The sequence below is a fragment of the Anguilla anguilla genome, chromosome 5 (genome assembly GCF_013347855.1).
Source record: "Anguilla anguilla isolate fAngAng1 chromosome 5, fAngAng1.pri, whole genome shotgun sequence".
In the NCBI taxonomy this organism is placed as follows: Eukaryota; Metazoa; Chordata; class Actinopteri; order Anguilliformes; family Anguillidae; genus Anguilla; species Anguilla anguilla.
This window is the reverse complement of record NC_049205.1, coordinates 58,376,753-58,401,752: the sequence shown is the minus strand read 5'-3', so window position 1 is coordinate 58,401,752 and position 25,000 is coordinate 58,376,753. Positions and strand designations below refer to the sequence as shown.

Below are 25,000 nucleotides of genomic sequence, written 5' to 3'. Positions count from 1 at the left end.
CCCACAGGCGAAGCGAGGCTCCAGACCGGCGGCCTCGGAGACAGGTGAACCCCCTCAGGTGGGAAAAGCCCCCGCTCTGCGGGGGACTGGCAAAGAAAGAGAGAATAGCCCAGCGGAGACGGCAGCGTGAGTGCGCCCGGAGTCGGGCTGAAGCGCGCCTGGAGTTCAGAGTTCAGAGGTCAGGTGGAGATCGGCGCATGATGCTCACGACGTGGCGGCGGGAACGAGACACGTTCCACAGGGCGCTGTCAAAGTGACACGCAGCCGCTCGTCCCAAAGTTTACCTACAGGGGTCTACTTTACCTACAGGGGTCTACCTACAAGGGTTGAGTGCGAGTCCACATGTGGGTATGTGTGTGTGTGTGTGTGTGTGTGTGTGTGTGTGAAAGTCTGTGTGTGTGTGTGTGTGTGTGTGTGTGTGTGTGAAAGTCTGTGTGTGTGTGTGTGTGTGTGTGTGTGAAAGTGTGTGTGTGTGTGTGTGTGTGTGTGTGTGTGCCAGACCCCAGGGCACACTGCCCTAGGACAGGACTGCCCTGGGGTTTTGATTCCCGGAATCGCCGGGTTCAGGGGAGGTGTGGAGGGGTCCCACACCACCCGCCCGTCATTCCCCCATATCGATTTTGAAATCAACTTTACGATTATAGACCGGAGAGAGGACCCATAAAACAGCCTGAGCAGGGAATTAAGAGCATTTCTCAATAAAACACACAGCACAGCACAACACAGGTCAATAAAACACAGCACAGCACAGCTCAATAACACACACAGCACAGCAAACGCAGCCCAGCACAGCTCAGCTCAGCTCATGAGGCTGCAGGACCATGTATACAAGCACACGCAGAAAACAACATGCACAGACGCACACACACACACACACACACACACACAGAAACCCTGCCATGTTAAATGCTGAACGTGCTCCAGACAGGGCTGTACGCTTCGTTCCGGAAGTGCAGGTCTGGCTCAGACAGTCTGTGGCGCCTCTCTCAGTCTGGGGCCCCTCCAGCGTCGTCGTCGCCCCCCCCCCCCCCACCCCCGGGCGCACAGCGTATGTAAACGCGTTCTCTGACACGCGCCCCCTGGCAAGGGAACGCTCCAGTCCGCCTCGGGAACAAGATAAGGAGCAGAGTGAGCGTGGAGTGGGGGGGGGTGTAGGGACAGATAATTCAGGCAGAGCAGGGCAGAGACTGGCAGGAGGACAGACATGTGAAGAGCTGCAGAGGGAGGAGGGGTGTTTTGGGACACTTTGTGGGGGGGGGGGGGGGGGGGGTGACATTTAGGGGAGCAGGAGAGGACTTGTGACAGCCCCACTGTCAAGCAGGCACTGTCTCCAGGCTATTTGATGGTAAACATCACTTCAGGCCGATTAAGGGTGAGTTTAAGCACATAAAAGTACACATCTGTAATGCAAATACTGAGGTGGTTAGGCCTGCAGCCATACCTCCCTGTAGCAGGCGGGAGCTTAGTGGCTAAAGCTAAGTGGGGCTCTAGCAGAGTTTGGTTAGCGCTGGGCCTGGGTTTGGTTAGCGCTGGGGCTGGGTTTGGTTAGCGCTGGGGCTGGGTTTGGTTAAAGCTGGGGCTAGGTTTCGTTAGCGCTGGGGCTAGGTTTGGCTAGTGCTGGACCTGGGTTTGGTTAGCACGGGGGCTGGGTTTGGTTAGAGCTGGGGCTAGGTTTGGTTAGCACTGGGGCTAGGTTTGGTTAGCACTGGGCCTGGGTTTAGTTAGCGCTGCTGAGTGAGGTCTTGTTGAACCAGTAGGGGGCGATCTTCTCTCTATAGCCTGTAGAGAGTGATCCCTGGAGCGTGCAGAAGAATGGCGCAGACATCTTCCCACAGAATCCAACCCGGCTGGAATTTTTTCACAGCTACGCCTGTTCTGCCCGAGAGCAGCATTAAGCAGAGTTCAGTTCTGGCACTCACAGCACGGACACGAGGGGGCTGACAGGAAGGAGATCCGACCTGAGCGGGCCGTGTGAAGGATAAGACACCTCTGGCCTTAACCTCCCTGTTCTCTACAAGGGGGGGGGGGGGGGGGGCACAGTCCAGGGGTGGGGGGTGGGGCTCTGTTCCACGCTCCAGCGCTCCTCGCAAAGCCCCTGGCTCAGCCTGGCTCCTCCCTCGCTCCCTCCCTCCCTCCCTCCCTCGCTCCCTCTCCTCTGTAGGGGAGATTAATAACCTCCACACAGCGCTCAGAACAACCCGCCGTTTCTTTCGCGGCGGCTCGGGTTCCATCCCGAATATTTTAATAAACGAGCGGCCAGCGAGTCGCTGAAGCCGCCGCCGCCGCGTCGCCGGGTTCCAGGGGAATTATAATAAAAACAACACCGGCCTCCTCCCCTCCTCCGTTTGTCCCCCGTCCGAAACACCCCGGCCTTGGAACGCTCCAGGATCAATCCAGGGTGCCCTCTCTCTCTTTTCTCCCTCCTCCTCTCTCACTGTCTCTCGCTTTCGCTCTCTCCCATGACCGGTTCTGACTGGTTCTGACAGGGCCCACCAGGATCTGTGTGGGCCCTCCTTAGCCTTTCATTAGCAGAGCTGTGCTCCCAGACTGTGCCCAAGAAACAGAGCAGAAACAACATCTGAAGAAGAAGAAAGAAACAAAAAACAAAAAAATCCCAAGCCAGGGGTAAATGGACAGGCCTACTTTACATGGGGCTACAGGACCGGCCTACTCTACATGGGGCTACAGAACCGGACTACTCTACATGGGGCTACAGGACCGGCCTACTCTACATGGGGCTACAGGACTGGCCTACTCTACATGAGGCTACAGAACCGGCCTACTCTACAAGGGGATACAGGACCAGCTTACTCTACATGGGGATACAGGACTGGCCTACTGTACATGGCCCTACAGGACCGGCCTACTCTACATGAGGCTACAGGACTGGCCTACTCTACATGACGCTACAGAACCGGCCTACTCTACATGGGGATACAGGACCAGCCTACTCTACATGACGCTACAGGACCAGCCTGCTCTACATGGGACTACAGGACGAGTCTGCTCTACATGGGACTACAGGATTGGCCTACTCTACATGGGGCTACAGGACCGGCCTACTCTACATGGGCCTACAGGACCAGCCTACTCTACATGAGGCTACAAGACCGGCCTACTCTACATGGGGCTACAGGACCGGCCTACTCCACATAGAGCTGTGCCACAATGGGGGCATTGGGTAAATCCTCCAGACGGAACACAACCAGTTGGAACAGAATGCAGATCGTGCCACCGGAGGTTCCGACTCGGTGAAAAAAATTAGAAATAGAAACGACAGAAACGTTTCCGCCACGCTACATGCGCGCACGTTTTTCCCAGAGTGCCGCAGACCGCGGGAAAAACGCTTTCGAGAGCAAACAGATGGGAGGGCGGGAACAGCGCCCATAAACATGAAGAATTAAGACAGGACCGGGGAGAAAAAATGAAGGGGGGGGGGGGGGGAGGGAGATAACCGAAGAAAAATTGTGATCGTCAAGAAAAAACAGCAGTGAGAAAACAGCCGCTAGTGCACAGAGCGGTCAATACGAAGCACTTAGGGTTTAGTGGATTATCCTGTTTAAAAAAAAGAAGAAGAAATTTAACAAAAAAAAAAAATCCAATGACATTTATAATGGATCGCTGTAATAGAAGCACTAACAGGGAGGGTTAAGGCCACTGCCATCGACAGGCTATAGGCAGATTAATGAAGTCCCACTCTGCAAATGGCCGCTTTCTCCTCGGACCGTTTGTCTTTACCGCGAACGGCCGCGTGCCCCCGGAGGCGGACGGGAATCCCGCCGCCTGTTTTAGCGGCTGATCGGTATGAAAGACCAGGCCCGAGCCCCCCGATAGGCTCCCGGGCATCCGCACGCGCCCCACCGTCCTCTGGGTACCGGAGGCACCGACCGCAGGAAAGCGTCTATGGTGTTAAAGGGGGCGGGAAAACGAAGGCGCTCCGTTACTACGGTAACTGACAGCCGAGTGGCCGGGGACCCGGGGGTGCTTGCCTGTGATTGGCCGAGCGGGGCTGAGAGGGGGGAGAGCTTGCCTGTGATTGACCGAGCGGGGCTGAGACAGAGTGCTGATAGGGTAATACGGAGGAGAGCCGGGGCAGAGACGAGCGCTAAGAGAGACAGGGCGCTAAATCTGTCAGAGGAGCGGAGCGCGCGGGTGAGAACGTGCCAGTGAGCCCCGAGAGTGACGAGCTCTACTGCACACCGCAGCGCTGGCTTAACACCCACATCCCATTAAGCATCTGAGACAGCACGGCAATACGCGCACAGAAGTAGCGTGTGTGTGTGAGGATGTGTGAGGGTGTGTGTGTGCGCGCGTGTATGTGTGTGTATGTGTGTGTGTGTGTGTGTGTGTGTGTGTGTGTGTGTGTGAGGGTGTGTGCTCGTGTGTGTTTGTGTATGTGTGTGTGGGTGTGTGAGGGTGTGTGCGCGTGTGTGTGTGTATGTGCATGTGCGATATGTGTGTTTGTGTGTGGGTATGTGTGTGTGCGTGTATGTGTGTTTCTGTGCGTGCGTGTGTGTATGTGCATGTGCGATATGTGTGTTTGTGTGTGGGTGTGTGTGTGCAGGTGTATCTGTGTGTGTTTGAGAGTGTGGACTGGGTTACCTACCTGGACTGCAGGTGCTCCAGCTGAACCTGCAGGTTCTCCGATTGCTCCACCTGCTCGTCCAGAGACCGCTGCAGCTTCCTGGTCTGGTTGTGGGCCTCGTCCAGCTGACCCGACGGAGACGGGACAGAGTGAGCGACAGGGCAACCTAACCCCCCCTAACACCCTGCACAGCACAGCACAGAACCCATCAACACCCCCCGAAGCCCATTCACACCGCTCACACCAGAACCCTCCACTGCCTCCCAAACCACTCAGCACCACATCCAGGCGCCCGCGTCGCCAACCGCCAACGACCCAGGGGCAGTCCTTAAAGGGGCGCTACACCCAAAAATGAAATTAAGTTCTCCACCTACTTCAGACTTTCAGCGGACAGACACAGTTGGCGAGCTTTGGCAGAAGTTGTTCTCGATTAAACATTCTGCTCTGTGGAAGTTCATGAGTAACCGTGGCATTACTGCATATTTGGAGTGACGACCTTGCTGTTGAGTTTTTCCAAATGAGAATTTTCAGTGCACTGAGCGCCACAAAATCATGGACCTGTTGAGGTCCGCTGATCAGGGGGAGTTGCAATGAATCTACAAAACTCCTCAACTCTCAGCGAAACTATCTTTGATGGACAGATTGTACTCAAAGTGGAAACAGACGGGGCGACATAGCTCAGGAGGTAAGACCGATTGTCTGGCAGTCGGAGGGTTGCCGGTTCAAACTCCGCCCTGGGCGTGTCGAAGTGTCCTTGAGCAAGACACCTAACTCCTAACTGCTCTGGCAAATGAGAGGCATCAATTGTAAAGTGCTTTGGATAAAATTGCTATATAAATGCAGTCCATTTACCATTTACCTTAATTTAATTTTAGGGTGAACTGCCCCTTTAACCTCTGACTGGACTCCTGCAGCTGGGCGGAGCCATCCTTCTCCAGCAGACGCACCTCCCGAAGCCGCTCAAAACCCCCCCCACGCCCCCACCCGAAGTCGCCCCCCCTGCACTCTCACCTCGTCCTCCGCCTGCCCCAGCTCCTTCTTCAGCTCCTCCACCCTCAGCCGCAGCTTCTTCACCTCCGTCTCGTGCTGCTCCACCCGCCGGTTGGCGTGCACCAGCTCCGCCATCTTCTCCTGGTACTGCTTCTTCACCTTGGTGTGCACGTGCCGCAGGTCCGCCAGCTCCTGAGAGGGGAGGGGGCGAAGGGTGGGGGGGGGGGTGGGAGAGAGAGGGCTGTCAATCATCCTGCTCTCCTACAAGGCTTCCAGAAGATTCACACAAGGTCCCCTCATCAAGGACCATCAAGATACTTTCTGATAAAGATGTGAATTTTTTTTAAAGTGAAGGTAATGCCCTCAAATATTTACAAAACTCTAAAAGTTTATTTCAACGCAGGACGATTTTTGTGCTGAAATGCCCGTTTGGCATAACATCAGCATAAGAGCCCGGCTATCTCAGTGCGCCATTTGCATCGCCGTCCCTTCGGTCGTCTTCTGACGTTCTTGTGTGCGTCGTCGAGGAATCGCGGAAGAGCAGAAAACTCCACAAGCACGCGTTAATAATTTAAGGTGGTGTTCCGAGGGCCTGCAACCGGTTGTTAGTCACGGCACGAGAGCCCGGAGTTCTCCTCCTCCGTCTCCATCTCCCTCTCCCTCTCCTCCTCAATCTCCACCTCTGTCTCCTTCTCCGTCTCCTCCTCCTCCTCCCTCTCCTCCTCCCGCTCGGGAGCGGAGCGGCCTGACTGCGCGGAGCGGCCGCTGATTGGGGTTATTAACGCCGACAGAACACCGTGTCCGTGTTTATGTTCCAGCACTTCATCAACCCAAAAAAAAAAAAAAGAAACAACACACAAAAAAACAAATGTTGCACCCAAGGCAAAAAAAAAAGAAGTTTTGCTGGAATTTGGAAATAAAACTATCGCTTCCTGATGATTGATGTTCGCAGGTGAGAAGCCTGAGCGTAGAACTGACAGGCAGCACCACCGCCTGTCAGCCAATCCCTGTCACGTCTCACACACGGAAGACTGCCGATCCAGAGCCCGTGCTCCACCTGCCAATCACAGCAGACAGGCCCTCCCCTCCCCTTCACGTGAGCCTGGTCTGCCCAAGATCAGCATTCATACCTACCCGGCACACGCAGATATGTGCGCACGCACGCACACACACACACACGCACATGCGCACGCACGCACGCACACATACATACATACATGTGCACGCATGCGCAAACACACACACACATAAGCGCACACACACAGGTGCACAGTCCTCTGGCGAACGTGACTGAGGGAGAGGTTCTGAGGGAAAGCATGAGCGTGATCGCACGCGTGTTAACAAACAGACACCAGGGACCCAGGAAGCTGCAAACTGCCCTGTTCCTGGCTAACAAGGCCCTTGCCACCCCACCGCACAGCCCAGGCAGGCACCGTGGAGCTCTTCATTACACTTAATAATGAATGAGCTTCTTCTCTCAGACCTGCACTTGAGTACCGAGAATGATGTCTTCTGAACCGAATGGAAAAGACCAGAAAGCCTTCAGTTCAGCCTGGAGCTACACCACCCTTAGACCTGAACGCCACCCCAGAGCTACACCACCCTTAGACCTGAACACCACCCCAGAGCTACACTGCCCTTAGACCTGAACAACACCCCAGAGCTACACCACCCTTAGACCTGAACGCCACCCCAGAGCTACAACGCCCTTAGACCTGAACACCACCCCAGAGCAACACCACCCTTAGACCTGAATTCCACCCCAGAGCTACACCACCCTTAGACCTGAACGCCACCCCAGAGCTACAACGCCCTTAGACCTGAACACCACCCCAGAGCTACACCACCCTTAAGACCTGAACACCACCCCAGAGATACACCACCCTTAGATCTGAATACCACCCCAGAGCTACACCACCCTTAGACCTGAACGCCACCCCAGAGCTCCACCACCCTTAGACCTGAACACCACACCAGAGCTACACTGCCCATAGACCTGAACACCACCCCAGAGCTACACCACCCTTAGACCTGAACACCACCCCAGAGCTCCACCACCCTTAGACCTGAACACCACCCCAGAGCTCCACCACCCTTAGACCTGAACACCACCCTTAGACCTGAACACCACCCCAGAGCTCCACCACCCTTAGACCTGAACACCACCCCAGAGCTACACCACCCTTAGACCTGAACACCACCCCAGAGCTACACTGCCCTTAGACCTGAACGCCACCACAGATCTACACCGCCCTTAGACCTGAACGCCACCCCAGAGCTACACCACCCTTAGACCTGAACACCCTCCTAGAGCTACACTGCCCTTAGACCTGAACACCACCCCAGAGCTCCACCACCCTTAGACCTGAATACCACCACAGAGCTACACCATCCTTAGACCTGAACACCACCCCAGAGCTCCACCACCCTTAGACCTGAACACCACCCCAGAGCTCCACCACCCTTAGACCTGAACACCACCACAGAGCTACACCACCCTTAGACCTGAACACCACCCCAGAGCTACACGACTCTTAGACCTGAACACCACCCCAGAGCTACACCACCCATAGACCTGAACAACAACGCAGAGATACACCACCCATAGACCTGAACACCACCCCAGAGCTACACCACCCTTAGACCTGAACACCCCACCAGAGCTACACTGCCCTTAGACCTGAACACTACCCCAGAGCTACACCACCCTTAGACCTGAACACCACCCCAGAGCTACACCGCCCTTAGACCTGAACACCCCACCAGAGCTACACTGCCCTTAGACCTGAACACTACCCCAGAGCTACACCACCCTTAGACCTGAACACCACCCCAGAGCTATACCGCCCTTAGACCTGAACACCACCCCAGAGCTACACCACCCTTAGACCTGAACGCCCTCCCAGAGCTACACCACCCTTAGACCTGAACATCACCCCAGAGCTACACTGCCCTTAGACCTGAACACCACCCAGAGCTACACTGCCCTTAGACCTGAACACCACACCAGACCTACACTGCCCTTAGACCTGAACACTACCCCAGAGCTACACCACCCTTAGACCTGAACACTACCCCAGAGCTACACCACCCTTAGACCTGAACACTACCCCAGAGCTACACCACCCTTAGACCTGAACGCCACCCCAGAGCTACACTGCCCTTAGACCTGAACACCACCCCAGAGCTACACCACCCTTAGACCTGAACACCACCACAGAGCTACACCACCCATAGACCTGAACACCACCACAGAGCTACATTACAGCCTCTCTGAGGAGCATGGAGAGGAGAAAGTGAGGTGCTGACGCCAGGAGTCGGGAGAGAGATGTCAGAGCTGTCCGGGGTGAGAGGAGAGAGAACGAGCTGATGCCATCAAAAATTAATGGAGCCAACTGACTGAGAGAAACACACGCAAATAACACCCCAGTGCCGTGTGTGTGTGTGTGTGTGTGTGTATATACTATGGGTGTGTATATCTGTATGTGAAACTATATGAGTGAATGTGTGTATGTGTATATTGTCAGTGTGTGTGTGTACGCATGTGTGTGTATACTATGGTTGTGGGTGTGTGTGTGTATGTGTGTGTGCGTATACTGTGTGTGTGTGTGTGTGTGTGTGTGAGAGAGAGTGTGTAAGAGTGCGTGTGTGTGTATATATATGTGCATGTGAGTGCACGTGTGTGTATACTATGGGTGTGGGTGTGTGTATGTGTGTGTGCGAGTGTGTAAGAGTGCGTGTGTGTGTGAATGTATGTATGTGTGTGTGTATATATATATATGTGCGTGTGAGTGTACACTAAGGGTGTGGGTGTGTGTGTGTACGCATGTGTGTGTATAATGGTAAATGGTAAATGGACTGCATTTATATAGCGCTTTTATCCAAAGCACTTTACAATTGATCTGAGTGTATACTATGGGTGTGTGTGTGCGTGTGTGTGTGTGTGAATGTATGTATGTGTGTGTGTATATATATGTGCGTGTGTGTGCATGTGTGTGTATACTATGGGTGTGTGTGTATGTGTGTGTGTTCGCTCATGCATATGTGAATGATGTCCCTTGCCTCTTTTTTTGATTGTCTAGTGTAGTCTCTATGTGAAGGGAGGATGGTCTCATTATGGCACACAGAGGCTGAGCAGGAGGACCCCACAGCACTCTGACAACACGGAGACAGACAGCGGGCATGCAGGGCATGAGAGACCCGGAGAGAGGGAGAGAGAGGAGGAGAGAGGGAGAGAGGGGGGGGAGAGAGAAAGAGAGAGAGAGCACTGACACACAAGGTCTTTGTTCCCAGCTCATGCGTGTCCTCTGCCACCTGACAGCAGACAGGCCACACAGAGACAAGAAAAGATGGACGGAGGGAGAAAGAAAGAAAGAAAGAAGGGGAGATAAGGAGGAGACAATGTGGGCAAACAAGCCGTTCAGAAAGCAAAACATAAGTAAACAAGGAAACAAGGAATGAAATGATGTGCAGGTGGGGTGGGGGGGGGGGGATCAGTGGGAGAGGATTTGGGGTGGGGGGAGCGCGGGGGGGGGGGGGGGGCACCATGAGTCATCCAGGACCTGCAGAGGCTAAGGACGCCCTCTGACTACACGCAGATCAACACTGTGGATATCCTGCTGAACGAATGCCACATGTACAACACAGAAAGACAGGGAGTGAGGGAAGACAAGTGGAGAGAAAGAGAAAAAGAGAGAGAGGACCAAGAAAGAGGGAGAAGGAGAAGAGAGCGTGGAGAATGAGAGAAAAGCCTGGCGCCGCACGAGCCACTGTTTAAGAGCCATACGAAGGCAGGCATTTTAACCCTTTGAAGAGTAGGCTTTTTGGAATGTCGTGTCAAAATTCTAAGCCAGTGTTCTAGAACTCCACTGATTTCAGTCACCAGCAGTGATTGTGACATCAGCATTCTAATCACATGTGTGTGATCTGTGAGCGTCTCCTGGGTCAGAACTGCATCAGTCAGCAGCAGAACCAGCCTCTGACCAGCACACCTGGGCCATACCCACGATCCAGGCCCAAAACCAGAGAAAGATCCAAGACCCAGAAACTCACTCACTCAAGTGCATACAAACACACACACACACACACACACACACACACACAGACAGACACACACACAAAACACACACACACACACACAGACACACACACAGACACAGACACACACACACAGACACACACACAGACACAGACACACACACACAGACACACACACTCACACACACGCACACACACACACACACACACACACACACGCTATAAATAAATAAGCAGTGTGGGCCACAGCGGAGTCTACCCCCTCATGTCACGCTAGGCTGGCAGTTAAATCATTCTCCTTGACTGGGTCCCAGGGCTCAGCCACTGCCTGCGAGCTCGCTTCTGACACAAAGCGAGGAGCGAACGAACCCCCCCCCCCCCCCCCACCCCCCACCCCCCACCCCCCACCCCCCCACCCCCCCACCCCCCCACCCCCCCCCCCAGCCCCCAGCCCCCCACCCCCCCCCCCCCCCAGCCCCCCCCGACCCCCCCACCCCCCCCCCCCCCCCCAGCCCCCAGTCCCCCGACCCACAAAGGGATTCAACGGCCATATTGAAGGAATGCAATTTAATGCACTATAGCAGGGGCTTTTCAACCGGTTTAGATCCAGGGACCCCCCCCCCCCCCAACCCAAGTTCAAAGACATTGTGGGGACCCCACATCACAAGTTAAAAAGGCGTGGGGCAGGATTTTGATTCTGAACTTGTGGCGGGGGAAAATTCAACGGTCAGCGCCAGCCGATACGACTCTGCTCTGATAATTCCCCGTAAAAAAACAAGATTTCACGTTAGCGTTCGTTCTCATGTTTATTTCAACTGTCGGCTTTCATCTTCGTGTTCCCCGAGCCGAAAAGCACTTTAAGCTCACTGTAAATCTTATTATGAATTCAGCAAAGAAAAAAATATAATAATAAAAATGTAGCAGAATAGCCGTGGTTAGAAAGCAACAGTTTTGCTGTAGGATATTTACCTCTTTGGTTGCTCGCTAGATTTAAGCTCTCATCCAGCTAGCTCAGATGCCTGATATTTACTGTTGTTGTTATTGTTGATTCTCTTACACAAGGGGGGGGGGGTTCTTTTAGGACAATTCATGGATGTTTTTAAACTAGCGCCACACAGAGCAATGCACGCTCTCACACACCACAGCTACAAGAATCTGACTTAATCCCTACATACAGCACAAACCCTCAGCATTGGGCAATGACCTCGCCAGGCACTGGCATTCATGCACTCGATGGGCATGAATTGAACTTACCCCCTTACTACAGCCATAAGACATAGGCGACAGAGCTCAGGAGGTAAGACCGATTGTCTGGCAGTCGGAGGGTTGCCGGTTCAAATCCCGCCCTGGGCGTGTCGAAGTGTCCTTGAGCAAGACACCTAACCCCTAACCCCTAACTGCTCTGGCTAATGAGAGGCATCAATTGTAAAGCGCTTTGGATAAAAGCGCTGTATAAATGCAGTCCGTTTACCATTTACCATAAGACTGATCAGTGTGCAACTGTGAAGCAACCAGGCGGACAAAATGTAGCCAACAAAACCATGCTAATGGCGAAGGGTACTACCGTGCTGTCAATGTCTCGCAGCATTATAGCCCATTCTCTTGTTGCCCCAGTGCATTCTGGGCCCCTGTTCCCGTGCAGTAATGGCCGATGGGCCTACGCAGTGTAAAGACAGGAAGCACAGCCCAAAGGCCGCACCCTACCACCCTCCATTGTCTCTCTCTCCCTTCATTTCCTCTGATCCCTCTATGCCAGTGGTCTTCAACCCTGGTCCTGGAGAGCTACAGGGTCTGCTGGTTTTCATAGTGACTCTGCACTTCATCAATCAATTAGAGCAGTTGATTACACAGTTAACTCAACTCACCTGGTGTCTTGGGTCTCAACTGGGTGATGATTTTAAGGTGAAAACAAAAAACCAGCAGACCCTGTAGCTCTCCAGGACCTGGGCTGGAGACCACTGCTCTTTGCTAAGGTGTGATGGCAGGACACAGGCACTCCACACACCTCCATATAATCACTGTTCCTCTCCTCTTTCCTTTCTGTAGTCTTCTTTTTTTTTCTGTTCACACTAGTCCTTCTCATCCCCACCTCCCCCCTCCCCTGCCCCCACACCTCCCAGTTCAGTTCCTCCACGGACCCATTACTCAGAGGGGGCATCGCCGGGGAAACAGGACAGGTAATGGGGTCCCGCTCGCAGGGAAGCTCCCCGGTTATCAGCCAGGATTAGATTAAGAGCAGCCTGGCGGAGTGAGGAGAGGAAAGAGGAGGGGAGAGAGAGAGTAGGAGAAAGAGAGGGGGAGAGAGAAAACGAGAGAGGGAGAGAGTAGGAGAAAGAGAGGGGGAGAGAGTAGGTGAGAGAGGGGGGGTCAGAGAGAGGGGGAGAGAGGGGGGATTTGAGAGACTCAGGGGTGATGGGGAAGAGGATGAAAGCTGAGGGGTGAAGAGTATTCGGTGAGCCCACAGAGGGGGGAGACAGAAGTACAGTCATCTCTGAATCATCCATGAATTGTACCTGAATAGTGGCTGAATCATCCTGGAATTGTATTTAACAGAGTAGGCTTTTTTGGAATGTTTTTTTTCTTCCAGTGTTCTAGAACTCCGCTGCTTTCAATTACTAGCGACCGAATGTTCAGTAGAGAACATTCTAATCACACGTTTGTGACCTCGCACCCAAAAGGGTGAAATCACTCCAGAAGTGCCCCCAGCACACTGCACTGACTCTCACTCTGAAATCACACCCCACCAAATCAACCCACTTCTCCCCAGATCCTGTGCCAGCAATGACCCCCAGATACCCCCTGGCCTGCCGGACGCCCCTGGCCCGAGGGGGGGTGGGTCCAATCCCGTCAGCTGGTGGGGAGCTGGATCCCAGGCAGCTGCTGTCCCAAGGTCACGTACAGCCGAACACGATGAAGAGCTGTGTGCATCAGCACTGAGCTACACCAACACAGCGCTGACACACTCACACGCGCATACAAACACAAACGCGCAGACACACACACTTACAGGTATAAGCATGTACACATACAGAGGCACACACACACTTTTTTTTTTTTTTTTTTTTAGGTATACAGACATATACCCAGGCAGGAACACAAACACACAATCGTCTACATACTGACACACCCACACACTCACAATATGGCATGTAATACAGACACACACACACACAATAGTGTATATACAGACACACTCAGCACACAGGTACACACACACACACACACACACACACACACACACACACACACACACACACACACACACACACACACACACACACACACACACACACACACACACACACACACACACACACACACACACACACACACACACACACAGTGATCCTGCCACGTCCTCTGCTGATCCGTTGTTCATGATTGAGGCTCACCTGCAGTAATTAAGGGAGTGTTTGAGGGGCTGCGTGGTTGCCCCCGGCGATGGATAGAACTAATCCCCTCATTACCATGGAGCTCCCCCCTCCCCCCCCTCCCTGGCAGCTCATTCTATCAGCTCATTTTCACCATGGCCTCAATCACACACTCCTCTCCTCTCCTCCCCTTCACTCCACTCCACTCCTCTACTGCCCTATCCCCCTCTGCTCCTTTTCATTCCCCTTATCTCCCGCACTCTTTCGCCCTCCCCATCTCCCCCCGCCCCCCTCCCTCCCTCCCTCCCTCCATCCATCCCACAATCCTCTCCATTACCCTTTCTTTCTCCCTTCCCCTCATCCATTTTCACCTATCCCCTCCGTCCCTGCCTCAATCTCACCTTTCCTCCTGACTCATCTCTCTTTCTATCCCTCCCACTCCACCCCACCCTCTCTCTCTTTCTCTCCATCTCTCTCAATTTCTCACTCCCTTCTCAGGGTGTCAGAAAATGGACGCTGTGGTTTCTGAAGAGAATGGGGAGGCGGGTCATAAGTATTCATTCCGTTTTTGGGGTCCCCCCGTGACCACAGTGCCCCCTCTCTCTCTGCGTTTTTTGGGATTCGGGCCGGACGCTTTTCAGATGCTGTCCAGCTGGCTGACCCCCGCGCCCCCTTGTCCCGCCCCTCGCTGGTGCATCACCATCCCTGACGGAGCGAAACGGTACACCGCTAACGCTCAAGCCTGTCTGCCCCCCCCCCCACCTACCCCGCCCCCCCGGCTCCCGGCGGAACAGCACGCCCGTGTGCGCTGGTGACGCTCCTCGTGGGGGCGACATCGCTCAGGAGGGAAGAGCAGTTTGTCTGGCAGCCGGAGGGATGTTGGTTCGATCCCCGCCCTGGGCGTGTTGAAGTGTCCCTGAGCAAGACACCTAACCCCTAACCGCTCTGGTGAATGAGAGGCATCAGTTGTAAAGTGCATTGGATAAAAGCGCTTTGGATAAAAGCGCTGTATAAATGCAGTCCATGTATGAGCCGCTAAACGCTCGGGACATTTTAACACCTCTCACTGGCCTGCAGGGACTCAGAAACGAGACCTCAAAGCAGCAACACTAAAGGCTATGAGTCCAGCACCCTAACTGCAGCCTTACAGTGTGCAGCTCTTCCTCTTACACATACACACACACGCACACATATATACACACACACGCACACATACTCACACACACACACACACACACACACACATACATACACACACACACACACACACATATATACACACACACACACACACACGCACACACATACACACACACACACATATACACACACACACACACACACACACACACACACACACACACACACACACACACACAATAGTCTATTCCAAGCTACCGTCAGTGACAGCATCACCGCCCCCCCACAGATGTTCTCATTACTCCACTACACCCCCCCCCCCGGTCTCTCCGTCACATCACAGCCCCCCTCCCACGCAGGCCAGACGCACAGCCTCTGGGGCACAGCCACTCTAATTGGTCCGTATTACTTAATTGGCTTCCCTTCCGGTCCACCTCTGACATCACCCGCTGTTGCCGTAACAACACTGTTTCCACAGGTCCGCGCGCCGGCGGGGCGCAGCTTGGAGCGAGACGCAGGGAGGGGGGCGGGGGCTCGCCAACACACACACACACCGCTCGCTACTCACCACCGCCGGTCCAGTTTCAGCTCAACGCCACACATCCACAAACGCGTGTTCGGGCAAACGCACGCGCACACGCGTGTCCAGACGCACGGCGCGGACACGCGCACGTCACACCAACGGGGTACGCGCGGGGTCGGAGGGGTCGCGGGGACTGATGTCAGCGGAACCTGCACTTTTACCATGGAGAAGTGCTGACACACACGCACGCACAGGTGTGCAAACACACGTGTACAAACATGCGCATACACACACACAAACACACACACACCTGCGCACACACAGCACTCTCTACGTCTGACACACAAAGCCAGCACACAGACACACCCTCTCCATCTCTCGCACACACACACACATTCTCTCTCACACTATTGCAAACATGCCGATTCCTACTCACGCTACATGCGTATATATATATATATACACGTTTCCACACACTTACATACAAATGCACCATAGACATTTCACACACATTTCATGCACACACACATTCTCTCTCACACACACACTCACACACACAAACAATAGCAGCCGCGCACACACAACCCGAAGCACAGACACGACAGCACAGGGAGTGTTTAATAATCACGACAAACAGCAACTATCATAATGATAACCCTGAGGGGAGAGAGAGAGAGAGAGAGAGAGAGAGAGAGAGGAGACCTCTCGCTCGCCCCGCACAAACAGATGGGGTGGCGCAAAATAAAACCACTTTCCGTATCGAGGCCATTAGCCCGTAATTGCTCGCAGAAAAGGGCTTTTATTTGCATATTTTATTCCTCTGTGAACTCCGCGCGTCCGCGCCTCACGCTGACCAGGGACGGCCCTCGCCGCGGGCCGCCCAGCCACCCTTATAAAAACAATAAATAAACGGTTCTGCTGACGAAGGCGGCCATTTTCTTTTAGAGTCGCTCGACGTCCTCCTTCCTCTCTCCAGCCGCTTAATGGCATATCTCCACCCGCCAACCCTCGACCCCGCCTCCACCGGCCCCCACCTGCCAAACCTCAACCCCCCCCTGATCCCCTCCACCCGCCAACCTTCAACCCCCGCCTCCACCGGCCCCCACCTGCCAAACCTCAACCCCCCCTGATCCCCTCCACCAGCCAACCTTCAACCCCCGCCTCCACCGCCCCCCACCTGCCAACACTCAACCCCCCCCCGATCCCCTCCACCCGCCAACACTCAACCCCCCCTTCACCCGCCGACACACAACAACGGAAACGGAAACTCAAGACGCACCTCTTCTCTGTGTACCTCTCTCCTCTTCCCTAAACCCCCTCCCATAACTAAAAAAAAAAAAAAAAAAAATTTTTTGGTTCAGACTATCTTGTTTCTCCTTACTGTATGCTACCATAGTAAAGACTTTTTATCTGCATTTTGTTCAATGGACTTAAGTGGACTTGATCCTGAGTTTGGTTACACTGTTGTAAGTCGCTCTGGATAAGAGCGTCAGCTAAATGCCTATAATGTAATGTAATGTAATGTAACAACACCCCCCAATCCCCCCCCCCACACAATGTACATTACACAGTGCAATCTCCGATAGGGCAATAGGGAAACACTTTTACACCCACATGAGGCTATTTCTTGTCAAGATGACAAAGCTCTTGTGTTTCACAAAAATTTGCTCCCGCAGTGAGAAAACACTGAAATTATTTTATATCTTAAACATTCTCAATTATCTGTTAATGAGACTTCTTTTTATTTCTTAGTTTTTTTTCTTTTGTCCTTTATCCTCCAACCAATCAAGCCCAACCTGAAGAAGGATCCTTCGAAAACTATGGCAGCTGATTGGCTGTGCAGCCTGCCCGGTGGGCGGGGCGTATCTCACGCGGCCTACTTGGTGGCTGGTCGGTTTTTCCCTGAGAAATGCACACCTGACCGAATCGCTGAGCCCCTGGCAACAGCCACCCCTCACCTGCACTTCAGACACCTGCCTTAGGAGCAGGGGACGTCTGGGGGGAAAGGGGGGGTGTGGTTAATTTGACATCCTCCCAGCCCCTCCCTCTGCCTGTCTTCAGCCATCCACCATATAAGAGCAGGGCTCTGCGCTAACATTTTGTCCAGGGAGCACATCTGCTGCTAAGCTGAAAAATTCAGGAGCCCACTAATGCATCCCAAGAATGAATTAATTCATTAGAATTAATTTTCCAGTTAGCACACATCAGTTTTCAGGGGCAAAAGCTCCTAAAATGGGAGCACTGTAGAGCCTTGTAAGAGGAACACGACCCACGTACGGTCAAGCAAATATGTCATCTGGTTACTGTACAACGGAGCTCTGAATGACAAAAACGTCTGGTAATACACTGGCGAACAACGGGCAAACAACATCGGCTACAAACCGGCTGCACTCACTCTAGAGAGATCTGCCAGAGCTCCCAGACTCCCATAACTCGCGCACTCGAGAGTGAAGAGGAGGTCTACCGGCTTCTCTCCGACGAGGCGATTGAGACGCCCTTCAAACCAAGGTCTTTAAAGAGTTTTCAAAAAAAAAAAAGAGAGAGAGAGAGAGAGAGACACGCCATTTCCACTTCAAATGGCGGCCTCTTGAATATGTCTGAGAGCTTCCCCAGCCGCCGGATTCAACATAAATAAAATTTTTAAAAAAAGTTACGGCAGAAGTGATGCAGCTACGTAACGGTATTACCTAACGTGCGAGGCAGAGAAAGCCGCGAGCTCCGTTTAAATGGTAATTCAAACACCTACGGTCCGCGGGTGAAAGACCCATGTTGTAACCGTAATTATTACCAGCTGTGTGGGTGACGGGAAGTAGACAGAAAGTCTTCTGGTAGAGATTGAGATCACAGATTGAGGTCGTGGATTTCATTCGCGCCAAGGGAAAAAAAATTCTAAATATTTTAAATATTCCTTTGTTTCAGCACCTACGACAAGCAATAAAAACTAGAACACGATACTGATTCTGTTAGCACAATTTGAAGGCAGAAAAAGCCATGCACACTGACATTTTCCAACAACAAAAAACATCGAAACTATTACATTTCTTGTTTTAAGGCTTTGTTTTCAATAAAGCAAAATCTGATAAGCGAGTATCCATTTGACGAAAACGGCTAAACTGTTATTCGATTATCCGTTGATTTGTACCTATGCCTCGCTTATGACATTCAAGATGGGTCTGTGTTTTCTGAACATGAGATTACTAAACCAACCTTGCCAAAACACATCTGAGAAATGCCAGACGGGCAGTTTTAACAAATACATTTGAGACACAACTGTCACCAAAGGCCACTGCATAAACACTCCCTCTGTGTATGGGGACGACAGGGCACGATAAAATAACATATTATTCCATTATAATAATTAATAACATATATTCATAAATAATAACCGATAATACGAGGGCTGCTCCACGGACTTCAGCCTAAATCTTATTTTCGCGTATTTTTCAACAGGTCGCCCGCGGCGCGCGTGCTCTTTCAGGATCATTACTTTTAATGCGCTTCCCAGGGAATTCGGGGACCAGCGGACGCCAGTCTTGCCTGTATAAACAGCACTGGAGAATTACCGTCGTTTCTTCAGTTTTTCATTTTTTTTTTTTTTTTTTTTTTTTGTTTTCCACCTTAAACCCACCCCGGAGAACGCAGGGGAGCTGCCTCTGCCAAATACGCCGCTGAGCTATAACTGCCGGCTTCTGCACGAAGAAACGAGAAACCGTCTTCCGATTGCCAGGGGGAAAAAATAAAGAGAAATTAAAGATACGAAGCCCGCGATGCATCAAGAGAAAAGGGGAAGGTGGATAAAGACAGAGGGGAGGAAGAGAGAAGACAGCACCCAGGGGTTTGTTTAGGGAGCGTCCATCAGTTCCCATGCCCAGGATGACTCCTCGCGGGCGGACAGATAGAGACAGGGTTTTGCATTTTTTAAAACGGCGCCAAATGAAAATGGCAGGGGGCCCGGGAACCGAGGGCTTCCACGTCAACATCAACGCGCGAGCGGAAGAGACCGAATGAAAGCGCAACTCTTGCCCTTCCCCGTGCTAAATCAGGAAAGCCGCCATTACCGCCAGCGCTGGAAACACAGATGATTTACGGGGGGGGGGGGGGGGGGGGGGGGTTCCTTCCAACGCCACCGCCTGTGGCTGGTGAGCCTGACTACACACATCATACAGTGTAGGGTGTGATGATGCAGGTGTGTGTGTGTGTGTGTGTGTGCATCCGTGAGTGTGCATGCACCTATGTGTGGGTCTGTATGTGTGTTAGTGTGCATGTGTGTGCATGTGTGTGAGAGAGAGCATGTGTGTGTGCTTGTGTGTGTCTCTTCCTACCCAAGGCCAGGTGCTACCTGTTCAATGCGCACTCCTGCCCCCCCCAACAAACCTTGGACACCACCCCAGTCCAGCTGGTGTCTGAGCCCGCAGATGTCCCAGACCCTGTGGGGACCTCTGTACCTCCCCCCCCCCCCCCTCAGTCCATGGACAGGCTGCCCCCCCCCCCCCGTCACTAATAATCATGATTAATGAGACTCTCCTCAGGTCTCCGTTCTCTTTCAAATGCAAAGCACCCTGTACTCCACCATACTTCCTACTTGGCCCTTGACAGTACCCCCCCGGCCACACAAACACACAAGCACACTCACGCTAGCCGTATAAACACACACACGCACGCATGTGACAAGTCAGAGATGAGTGTGTAATCAGTGTGCGTTGAGCATGCTGTGAGTGTGTGATGAGTGTGCTGTGAGTGTGTGGTGTGTGATGAGTGTGTGGTAAGTGTGCGATGACTGTGTGGTGAGTGTGTGGTCAGTGTGCTGTGAGTGTGTGATGGGTGTGTGGTAAGTGTGCGATGACTGTGTGGTCAGTGTGCTGTGAGTGTGTGATGGGTGTGTGGTAAGTGTGCGATGACTGTGTGGTCAGTGTGCTGTGAGTGTGTGATGGGTGTGTGGTAAGTGTGCGATGACTGTGTGGTGAGTGTGTGGTCAGTGTGCTGTGAGTGTGTGATGGGTGTGCTGAGTGTGTGTGGTGAGTGTGCTGTAAGCGTGCTGTGAGTGTGATGAGTCTGCTGTGTGTGATGAGTGTGCTGTGAGTGTGTGGTGAGTGTGCGATGGGTGTGTGGTGAGTGTGCTGTGAGTGTGTGATGCGTGTGTGATGAGTCTGCTGCGTGTGTTGAGTGCGTGATGAGTGTGTGATGAGTCTGCTGTGTGTGTTGAGTGTGGGATGAGTGTGTGGTAAGTGTGAGGAGATGCGTGTTTGGTATCAATCACACTTTGTTTTGTGCCAGTGTCTGTGCAGCGTCTTAATCGCTCTGCTTCTTTCGCTCTCTATACCTGGATCAATAAATCTATCTGAGCAGCAGAGAGAGCAGCATTAATCAAGCTGCCTGCGCTACGGGGTGCTAGCATCGTTAGCGTAAACACAAACACACACACGAGCGTGCACGCACACACACACACACACATACACCCACACACACCCACACACACACACACACACACACACATATACACCCACACACACACACACATATACACCCACACACACACAAACACACACACACACATATACACCCACACACACACAAACACACACACACACATATACACCCACACACACACAAACACACACACACACACACACACGCACACACAAACACACACACACGCACACACAAACACACATGAGCGCACAAACACAGACACACACACAAACACACGCACACGCACACACAAACACACGAGCGCACACACACAGACACACACACACACACACAGATTCATCGCCTCTCTCTCACACAGCCTCGTCGCGCACACACACTCCTCTTCATCTAACTCACACCCGGACGGCTTTCTTCCATTTTGCTTTTTTCACGAGCGGATAATTCACTGTTAACCGCCAACACCGCCTCCCTGACAGCGGTGAGTTTTACGGTAAAATACCGGCGAAAACTTCCACCGGGGGAAAGTTATCTCTGTAGTAATATTTATATCCTCACCCACTTTTTTTTATTATATCAGGTCACATCCCCTTAGGCTGAGTTACTTCATGCTTCCTCTCAGCCAGAGTCTTCCTTTTTATTACCCAGCTGTCCCATGATTCCACGGGAGCCCCCGTACGTCTGCGTCACCCGTCCCACACTGGTCAGGACTGATCTCCGACACCGACTGTACACGATGGTCCCTATGTCTTTCCCTTTACCCCACACTGCCATGTAAAATCTCCCCATTAAGGCACTCCCACCCCCAGCAACCACCGGTTATGTAAGCCCCGCCCACATGTTATAAGCAATGATTCACTGGCAAGTTTGTTTTTTTTTTTGTTTTGTTTTTTGTTTTGTTTTTACCTCACCCGCTTGTTTTTGAGGGTTCTGACCTTTTCGTTTGACTCCATTTTCTATTCTCTCCGCAAAGCATCTTTGCGACCATGTCACTGTAAAAAGCACCATACAAATGAAATTTTATTGATCCTCTAAACTCCACCCACACGCCTTGACCACCAATTCTCTAAACCCCACCCACACACCATAGCCAGATTCCCTCTGCCCCGCCCACAACTCGTAACCAGAGATTCTCTAAACCCCGCCCAAGCTCCACAGCCACTGATCCTCTAAGCCCCTCCCACTCCCCAAAGGGCCAAACTCTCCCTCCTGTGCCTTGTGACCCCATTATGTCCAGAGAACCAGAGTAGGTATCTGCACACAAGACTCCTCCCACCCTCTCTCCAGAAAAGTCCACCTCTCACACTGGTCTCTCTCTCCATTCCTCCCATCCCCTGTTCCCTCCCTCCCTCCCTTCTTCAAAAGCCAGGTCAGCAGGTGTCCTGGAGAATAGGTGTCTGTGTATGCGCCTGCATGTGTGTCCACGTTCACGTGTGTGCGCAAGGGCGCACGTGCACATATGTACGTGCATACGAGTGTGTGTGTGTGTGTGTGTGTGTACGCGGGAGTGTCCACGTACATGCGCATATGTACGTGCATACGAGTGTGTGTGTGCGAATGAGTGTGTGTGTGTGTGTGTACGCGGGAGTGTCCACGTACATGCACATATGTACGTGCATACGAGTGTGTGTGTGTGTGTCTGTGTGTGTGTGTGTGTACGCGGGAGTGTCCACGTACATGCGCATATGTACGTGCGTACGAGTGTGTGTGTGCGAGTGAGTGTGTGTGTGCCCAGTGAGTGCATGAGGGGTGATTACTCCATTAGGGTGGGCTCTCTGGTTCACCCATAACAGACCAGACTAAACGCCGCAGTAAATTCCTGGTGATGTTATACGGCACAGAGCCGTCCTGCTTCCATTTTCAGATCAGCCCTCAGTGGCACCTAATCAAGGGCTATAAATCCATCCCAGAGAGAGAGGGGGAGAGAGAGAGCGAGAGAGAGAGAGAGACAGAGAGAAAGAGGAGAAGAGAGATAGAGAACAGAAAGAGAGAGAGAGAGATAGAGAGAAAGAGGAGAAGAGAGGAGAGAGAAAAGAGAGGGAGTGAAAGAGTAAAAAGGTCTCGCTCCCTCTCTTTTCTCTCTCTTTCTCTCTCTCTCTCTCTCACTAGACCTCCCTCCCTCCCTCTCTCTCCTCCCTCCCCTCTGGGCCCTGCCCATTCATCTCTGCCCGGGTGTAATCTACCAGTGCAGGATTGGCTGTATAAAACTCAATTAAGGGGATGTATTGGGGAATAAAGGCACTTTCCTTCTGACCCTTCATGGGAGCCATTAGATGTGGAATAGCTCACGGCACAGGCAATTAACAGGGCCCACCGTCACAGTGAGCCGGCCTGGCGCTGTGTGTCACCTGCACAGCCTCCCACCTGCAGCACCGTCCTCCCTTACACACACATGCGCGCACACACGCGCACACACACACACGCACGCACACACACACACATGCACACACACACACACACATGCACGCGCACACACACACACGCATAAACGCACACACACACACACACGCTCACACACACACATGCACGCACACACGCATACACGCATACATGCACACACACACACACAAACGCACACACACATGCGCGAACACAAACGCACACACACACGCGTGCACACACACACGCATGCAAGCACACACATACGCACACAGGCACACACAGTACCATATGAAGTGCACTGTGATGAGATCTGTTGCCCGATCTAAGACATTTTATACACAACAATGAAACTTGATCCCATGTTAGGATATGAGAAAGATGCCCATCCCCCCCCCCCCAGCACTCCCCACCCCTCTCCTGCTCTGCTACTGGTCCAGGTTCAGTCACTGTTTCCATCAAATCAGCCTTATTGGCCTGACAAGTACAGTATACTGCACTGCCGAAGCATACAATAAAGCCACAATCAATAACAGTAATAATAACAGGGCGTGGGGTGGGGGGGGCTTCATTGATTTTATCTGATTCTCTCACTGTCCTCCTCTCATTCTGCCAGCTCTGAATGGCCCTACTTACAGGCCATTTTAAAGACAGAGACACACGGATTAGGTAAGGACAGACAGGTGAGACACAGGTGAGCAATCTCAGGTAAGACACAGGTGTGCAGGCCCCAGGTGAGACACAGGTGTACAGTCTCAGGTGAGACACAGGTGCGCAGTCTCAGGTAAGACACAGGTGTGCAGTCTCAGGTAAGACACAGATGAGCAGTTTCAGGTGTGACACAGGTAAGCAGTCTCAGGTGAGACACAGGTGAGCAGGCCCCAGGTGAGACAGGTGAGCAGTGTCAGGTAAGACACAGGTGAGCAGTGTCAGGTAAGACACAGGTGTGCAGGCCCCAGGTGAGACAGGTGTGCAGTCTCAGGTAAGACACAGATGCGCAGTCTCAGGTAAGACACAGGTGCGCAGTCTCAGGTAAGACACAGGTACGCAGTCTCAGGTGTAACACAGGTGCGCAGTCTCAGGTGTAACACAGGTGAGTAGTCTCAGGTGTAACACAGGTGCGCAGTCTCAGGTAAGACACAGGTGCGCAGTCTCAGGTAAGACACAGGTGCGCAGTCTCAGGTAAGACACAGGTGCGCAGTCTCAGGTGTAACACAGGTGAGACACAGGCACGCAGGCCCCAGGCGCACAGCGCGCTCTCTCACCTTGTTCCTCTCGAACAGCTCGCTCTGGATGCTCTTGAGGTCGGTGTCCAGGGCGCTGGCGGCCTGCCTGCGCTTGCGGGCCAGCTGCTCCTCCAGGTCCTCCAGCTGCGCCCGCTGCTTCTTATTGTCCCGCTCCAGGGCCAGCTTCTCCGTCTCCAAACGCTCCCTCCGCCCCCACTCCGCCGCGTTCTCCACCTGCAGCCGCTCCATCTGCCACAGAGAGAGGGGGAGACCGGTTAGAGAGGAGGAGAGAGAGAGAGGGGGAGACAGGGTTAGAGAAGAG

General features: G+C 52.9%; 1 protein-coding gene across 2 annotated transcripts in view; it reads right to left on the bottom strand.

The window, feature by feature from the left end:
- Positions 1-25,000, bottom strand: part of ccdc102a (coiled-coil domain containing 102A) — an 86,652-nt gene that overhangs the window by 6,239 nt on the left and 55,413 nt on the right. For both annotated transcript variants that reach the window (XM_035420093.1, XM_035420094.1), the window contains 3 exons: positions 24,718-24,927; positions 5,597-5,767; positions 4,607-4,710 (listed from right to left, as the gene is read on the bottom strand). In XM_035420093.1, coding sequence (XP_035275984.1) covers positions 4,607-4,710; positions 5,597-5,767; positions 24,718-24,927 — 485 coding nt within the window. The remainder of the gene's footprint in view (positions 1-4,606; positions 4,711-5,596; positions 5,768-24,717; positions 24,928-25,000) is intronic.